Raw genomic sequence first — 7,416 nt, 5'->3', positions numbered from 1 at the left:
TTATTTGCTACACAAAGCATGTTAATGTCAATAGGCCTCTGTGCTGTGACACTGGATAGTACATTTCATGACATCTGACATTTGTTAGGCTTGTTTTAGTGCATCGGCTAACTGATCTCCTTTTAATCAACTTCAAATCCCATAAGTTTGTTGGTTGGTGCTGGGAGCCCATGGGCTGCATCTGGACTCAAACTGGGACAGCCATCATCAACAGCATCAACAACAGCATATCACTGAACCTAAATGCTGTAGGTGGACATCTTGCTTGATCTCAGAAGTAATGCTGAGTGCCCCCAAAATGTGTCGCCTCGCCAAGCACATAGACCTAAGGATAATGAAATTCACATAATATTTATTTACATTTCTTTAGGCTCAGACTATATAAATGAATAAAGTGATTGCTTAGTATTTGCATTTTATTACATAAAGCCAAAGGTAATACAAGACATATTCTTTCGATTAGAGTGTCAATCATTATCATTAGGTGGTCACAGTGCTGGCCCAAAGGTCATTTCTAAGCAGTGATAGTGTAAAATACATTTTGTATGGGGCCTACTGATTTAATTTAATTTAGACTGCCTCTCTCAATTAAGATTTATGATATTGCCAAGGTTTTGCTTCCGACTAGTGGCGAACAGGGAGTTGTGCATGAATATGTCCTCCTCACCAACAGATGGCGCCATCACACTATCCTTATCCCAGTCGACAGTTCTGCTTGATTTTCCTAAACACCAGCAGCCTCAGCTCAGAACCATCAGTACCTGTCGGGGATCAAAATACAAACAATGGGGAAGAAGCACAAAAAGCACAAATCTGACAAACACGCTCATGAAGGTAAAGAAGCGCATACACAATATATACACACACATCTGAGCTGCCGTCCGCGGTACAAGGGCCTTATATGTTAAGGCTTTAGCCGCTAGCGTTAGCATTGTTTCTTTGTTATTGTCCACAGACTTGAATGAGAGGCCACTGAAACTGGTGCTGAAAGTGTCTGGAAATGAAGTAACCACGGGAAGCTCGAGTCGGGACACGTTCTACGATGATCAGTCCACAGACAATGACAAGCCCAGCAAGGATAAGAAAAAGAAAAAGAAGAAGAATAAACAAGGGTCACCAGAAGAAAAGGCCAAGAAAAAGGTACATCATGTTAAAAAAGGGGGTCTATTTTCTTCACTCTCTTAATGTTAAAGAATGTTTATGTTTCATCAGACGCCAAAGAAGAGAAAAGTACAGGATGTGGAAGGAGATGAGGACTCAGAGCAATGCAGGACTCCAATACGCTCCGAGTTGGATAAACTAGAAGGTAAATTTAACCCTTGAAACTGTTCTAAAAGCCAACAAATACTTGTATTTTCTGCCTTAAATCTCCAGCAGAGGCCAATATTTTGTATGAGCTTTGCATGACGTGTGCTCTCTTATCCAGTTTGTAGTTACCGGTAAATAGATTTATGCATGAGTCTGTAGAAAATAAAAATGTTATTGTTTGGGGATACATGATCAAGATCGGCCAAACATATCAGCCATGAATAAACCCATATTGATTGATCTAGTTGAGTGGTCCAAGCAGCAGCACTTATGCCAGGCTCAATGCGACCATCTGCTGAATATCATCCCTGCTCTCACTCCCATTTCACGCTATGCTGTCCTGTCTGCTTTTCCTGTGTTTTAACGTTGTCTTTTCACTTGACTGTAGCTGAGAAAGCGCAGACTCCACTACAGGAAGCCTTGAATCAACTTCTCAGGCAGCTTCAAAGGTCTTTTGTTTTTCCCACATTGTTAATATTAAAGAAGAATTACCGGTAAGCGGGATAACGTATTATTGTGTGTGTTTTTCTAGGAAAGACCCCAGTGCATTTTTCTCATTTCCTGTCACAGACCTTATTGCACCAGGATACTCCACTATTATCAAACGGCCTATGGATTTTAGCTCAATAAAGGACAAAGTAAAGAAAGAGCACTACCAATCACTGGATGAACTCAAGGTATTTATTTGTTTTAACAACACAAATGAGACTTATGTCGTTTTACACATGGTACAGTGCTCTCTGAAGCGGCTCCAGTTTGCACTAGATTTAGTTTACTTCACTTTTGGGTCAGTCCTGTTCACATTCCCCGCTCTTTATTCACCTCAAATGCTGCACCATGAGGCACATGAGCAGCATCAGCTGACCGCCACACTTAGTTCCATGACGATGGACTTCAAGCAATAAGAGCCACGTGGTTACATACACACTCACTTCCTGATCCTGTATGCACTGGTCTTTTGGTAAATGCAGAGAGCGACAAATCTGAGCGCACACTGAGGGTTACCTAATGCGCAGATGCAGGAGTGACTCGCTTGTAAAAAGTTGAACCACTTTACCATGTCAGGTTGCTAACGGACTGCTTTGCATTGCCCATTCATGTAAATATATGTGGTCAAAAATGCTTTTTGAAAAAGCGATTCAGCTCATATTTATGCCGGCCTGAGATCGACCTCTTTCACACATGGGAGAAGCCACCCTGAGACCTGAGATCTGTTTTAAAGGCTCTCAGATTGGCCCTTCACTGCGCTCCAGACTGCGACTGCCATATCCACAAAAGGACAGTGTGAAAACGACCTTATTGGAGCTATTTTTTCTGATTGTTTGTTGGATGTGCTGAACACTATTCTTTTCAAATAGGTGGATTTCAAGACCATGTGCGAAAATGCCATGATTTACAACAAACCTGAGACGATTTACCACAGAGCTGCACGGAAGCTGCTACACTCAGGGATGAAGATCCTAAGTCAAGTAAAGAATCATTGATTTAGTGTGATACATTTAATTTAAATCCTAAAAAAATCACTCACTCAGGATTTTACTATTTAATGATAACGCCGCGTTCATAGATGTTGAGTTTTTATAGAAATGTTTCAATGTTTCCTTTGTTCAATTTAAACCTGCCTTTTGTGTTTAAATGTACCACTGGTGTTGCTTTATCCCTTAAATAACACAGAGTGGCAGTAGAGAGCTTCAGGTCAAAGTTAAATCCAGGCTGCAGTTCTAGCAGAAGACTAACCTGTTATTTCCTCTAATGAAGGCTTTCGACATTTCGCTTTTGGGAGCCTGGAGTAAAAATAAAGTGTTTTTGTTTTTCTACAGGAGAGACTACAGAGTCTGAAGCAAAGCATTGAGTTCATGTCTGGTCTTGACCCTTCTGCCAAACCATCAGGAAAGTGTGATGAACCCACAGGACTGGACCCAAGCAGAGAGGGGGCCTTGACCACAGACAGCAGCGAGAGCTCTCAGGCTGCTAGCACTCCAAGGTTGTTTGTTGTAACACAGATTTCACTACCAAACACGAATACCACAGCCGCTTACTTTTTGTGAGTTACAAAGGTATAAAATAAAATAGGATTTAGTTTTTTTTGAGAAATATAAATGAAGCTTTCAGTGCACGTAACTTCATTTTCTGTAATTTAGCAAAACCCCTTTTTCCAGTGACGCTGTAGAATGTAAGGAATGCCTATGAGCATGCTGGGTCTTGTTTGCTGCTCTCACGATGCACCTCTAACAGCCGTGTTATTGCCCAGTGATATAACCACAACCAGGACATAAAAAAGAGGAATGGCCTAGAGATGCTTCTGCTCGCTACTTTTCTACTCAATAGAGACTTAAAGAGATGCATTGGTTCACTAGTTGAATGTGTGCTTATTGTCGGTTTAATCTCTCATTCATCCAGGAGTGTCTGGACTCTGTTTTTTAGAAAAACAAAATGTTTCGACTCCAATCTTAGAGTCATTCTCAATCTGCAAATCGAGTCTGGGAACTCAGGTTTTGTATCCTACTCTGAGTAAGCCCTGCCCACCGGGTGGGACCTCCTGATAAAGGGAGTTTTTGGTTTCACTTGGGGCCCGGGGCATTCTGAATACTAATCAGGTACTTGGTGAGAAGGGAGCCAAAGTCAGGTTACAATAGGATGTTGATAGCCCATTACAGGGCTGTTAGGGAACAAAGAAGTGTAGTCTCGATCCAGACGATACAACTGAATCTTTTCTACAATGTGCTTATTGACGTCAGTGAAATGCTTACAGGTAGTTTCACTGCAGAATTAAAATAATGAGTAGGCGTCTTTAATGTCTACATCCTGCAGTCCTTAGCAGCTCAGTAATTATAAACATGATTTTTGTTTTGTGGTTTTAAATGTGTTTTCACTGCAGACGCGACAAGGACTCAAAAGAGGACCCGGCAAAGGCAGTGAAAGAGCTAGAGGAAATCCGCAAGGTCATTGAAGAATCTGGCGGAAAGCTCTCAAACAGAATGCTGCAGTGTGATGTAAGACACAGTTTTATTTATTTGTCCTTTTTCCTGTGTCAAGATGTTATGCAACTAAATATACATTGGGAGAAATAATAGAAGATAATTTGATTCCTATAATGACACTAGATGGAAAAAGTTCACATTAGCAATATCACCTCAGAGAGAACGTTTCAGTAAAGATTTAGCCCAAATTGTGACACACATAACCAGGTCCAAAACATGACTAGTTGCCAGAAAATACAAAGAAACAAGTGGGCGTCCCTCTATTGTCAGTGCTGAATGCTTATGCCACTCAAGAAGAGTTTAAAAAACACGCATGATTTGTTCAGTTTTTGCTTAAATTTTGCTTAATTCATTGCTCTTAAATAAGAATCACATTGATTTTTCAGAATGAAAACATTTTGAATGTTTCTTTTGTAGTTGGAGTTTGCACGTCAAAAGACTGATGGTTCCACTACCCTGGCTATTCTCAACCCCGCTGATCCAGCAGTGGGCGGTAAGGGCCCTTCCCCATTCCAAAAACATTCAGGAAAATACACAATGTTTGACACAGTTTTTATTTTGGCTTTTAAAGATGTGGATTACTGCCCTGTCAAGCTGGGCATGATGTCCAACCGGCTGCAAAGTGGTGTCAACTGTCTACAGGGCTTCAGAGAGGACAAAAGGAATCGAGTCACTCCAGGTTATTGCGTTTCCTTCAACAGTAATTACACACGAAATGCCAACAAGTTCTGATGACGTGCCACTTAATGCATTTCCAGTGTCTTACATGAACTACGGGCCATTCACCTCCTTCGCGCCCACATATGACTCCAGTTTTGCCAACATCAGTAAAGACGATTCTGACCTGATCTACACCTTCTATGGAGAGGAGTCCAGTCTGCAGGGCTCAGACAGGTATGTGACCGCTGTGGCCCCTCAGACGTCATTTAAGACATTCCACAATGATTACCTGCCACCCCCTCGTGATGGTCCAGTCTGAACTGACCTCCACAGATGTTAGGTACACGGGATTGTGCAGAAAGACACATTTGTTTTTCTGTTCCCACGCAATTGTGACTTTGTGTGAGTTCATGTGAATCGTAATATTATTGTTTGCAGCGTCTTTCTTCTGACGTGTAGGAGGTGCAGTGAGTTTACCGACTTCTCATTGTACTGCCCTGACAAAAGCAGTTCTTCTGGGTTTTTTTCCCCTTCTATTTCACAAAAATAATAGTGATTTATTTTTATTTTTTTCTTCCTTATGTGTGCATACAGTCTATCAGAGTTCCTCGCTAAATCAGACGAATACATGTATAAAATGGCTGATAACATATTGGATGCAATGACCAAGGGAGAGCATTCCAAAGTCCTGAAGGAGACACAACAGGTAAATCCAAGTGTATAATTATTGTTTCGTTTATTCACTACAAAGGAGTTATATGCTCGCTGTTTTTTGTCTTATTAGCCTGTGGATGAACCAACAAATGCAAAAGTAGAGGACAAAGCCGGCACAGAGGTGAGGTATTTCAGTATTTGGTGTATTAAAACAGTCCATTTCATCAATCTATTCTTGTTAGAAAAACCTTGAAAGCATTAATTACCACAACTTTTTAACTGGTTTCTTTTTCTTTTTTTTTCATCGAGTAGAAAAATAAGAATATAACTTGGCATTATTGTTATATATAGTGTTTACGGATGGTTGCTGCATCATCCAGCTGTGTCTACATAATGGCTAGTTAGCAGTGAGCCATGAAAAAAACCCGAAAACATTTCCCTTCAAAACACTGTTAGTCATTCAGAGCCGCTATTGGAAGTTGGTGGGGCCTCTGTTTTCCTTTCAGTGCCCACTCGCTGTGCGCCTCAATTGGCCCTCAGAGCAGCGGAGGAAATGGGAGAGGAGCCCTTCGTCAGGCACACAGCGAGCCTCTGTGAGCGCAGCCTGGTGCTTTTCACTGCACGTTGCACTCATCCCCTTCTCATGTATCACAGCTTTGCTTTGTTTGACTAGTGGACTAAAGAGCAAGTATAAACGGCAAAGTTGTGTTTTTGAATATTTCCCTCTGTGTGGCAGGTAACTGAATCTGAAGCATCCAAATCTGACTTGGCTGATGAGGAACGCTCTGGAGGTAATGGTGCGACAAAAGCATCTGCTCTTTGTTTGTCTTTGCACGGTTAGTTCTTATGACATATTGAAGGTTTTAAAGAATACATGTTTTCTGATGGTGATGCAACCCTCAAGAGGAAACAACCCGTAACACAAGAAGTGTCTGATTTGTGCTAATGTGTTGCCCTTTCTCTTGGTCACAGAGGGCTTGCACATCCAGCAGAAACTGGATGAGACGACAAAGTTACTCCGTGACTTACAAGAAGCCCAGAAGGAGCGCCTAAGCACTAAGCAACCACCTAATATGATCTGCCTTTTGGCCCCAACCACCAAGGAGCTGGAGCTGGGTAAGAGCCCAACTTTGATCTCTACGCTGGCTGTAGAGCTCTCACAAGCGGTGCCCAAAGTGAAAGGGAGTGCTGAAACCAGTCTTTCCACCCAAAGGAACAACAGTCAAAGACGACTGAATTCAAAATCTCTTCTGATGATCTCTTTATATGTAAAACGTTTTTAAATGTTTGGCCCTAAGCACAATGAGCATTACCCTGTGAAGAACCCTAAGCCTTAGTCATGCCTGCTGACTAGATCTCTCTCCCCCAAATAGTCAATCTAAAGATTCTCATAGAACACTTGATATTTTACCAACATTATATAAATTATGTTTTGTATTTTTTATTTTTTTTTTGCAGTTGAAAAAGTAACAGAAAACTTGACAAAGCTTACTGGGCAGGTGGCTCCCAGTGATGTCTGCAGTCTCCATGGCATTAGAAAAGCTATGGGCATTTCATTACCCTTTGAAATGCCAGAGAATTTCATAGACCTCGCTACAGGTAAAGCACTTGTCCAAGTATATTATAAAAGTAAATAAAAGTCAGACGATCAAATATGTCTGTTTATGCTTTCAGTTCAAGAAAGGGCTGAACCCATGGAGACTCTGCCCACATGTCCAGATGTGGCACCTGCTGTTGCTGTAAACTGAATCACATTTACAATCTGAATAACTTAAGTTTTGTGTTGTTTGTATGAATTTCAAACAATAAACAT

The 7,416-nt window shown here is 41.3% G+C and overlaps 1 protein-coding gene across 1 annotated transcript; it reads left to right on the top strand.

Moving 5' to 3' along the window:
* The first annotated feature begins 715 nt into the window (after positions 1-715).
* On the top strand, positions 716-7,387 carry LOC140376515 (bromodomain-containing protein 7-like). Its single transcript, XM_072462009.1, has 17 exons — positions 716-834; positions 956-1,140; positions 1,213-1,306; positions 1,697-1,757; positions 1,841-1,985; positions 2,667-2,777; positions 3,129-3,292; positions 4,187-4,301; positions 4,707-4,782; positions 4,861-4,968; positions 5,048-5,183; positions 5,544-5,655; positions 5,734-5,784; positions 6,340-6,394; positions 6,576-6,719; positions 7,062-7,202; positions 7,278-7,387. The coding sequence occupies exons 1-17, from the start codon at positions 786-788 to the stop codon at positions 7,349-7,351; spliced, it is 1,821 nt and encodes a 606-aa protein (XP_072318110.1). The 5' UTR covers positions 716-785; the 3' UTR covers positions 7,352-7,387.
* Positions 7,388-7,416: the final 29 nt, after the last annotated feature.

Source organism: Eucyclogobius newberryi, unplaced genomic scaffold, assembly GCF_026437365.1.
Source record: "Eucyclogobius newberryi isolate DKJ021-1_F unplaced genomic scaffold, fEucNew1.0.hap1 SCAF_361, whole genome shotgun sequence".
Lineage (NCBI taxonomy): Eukaryota > Metazoa > Chordata > Actinopteri > Gobiiformes > Gobiidae > Eucyclogobius > Eucyclogobius newberryi.
This window is presented reverse-complemented; position numbering and strand designations above follow the sequence as displayed.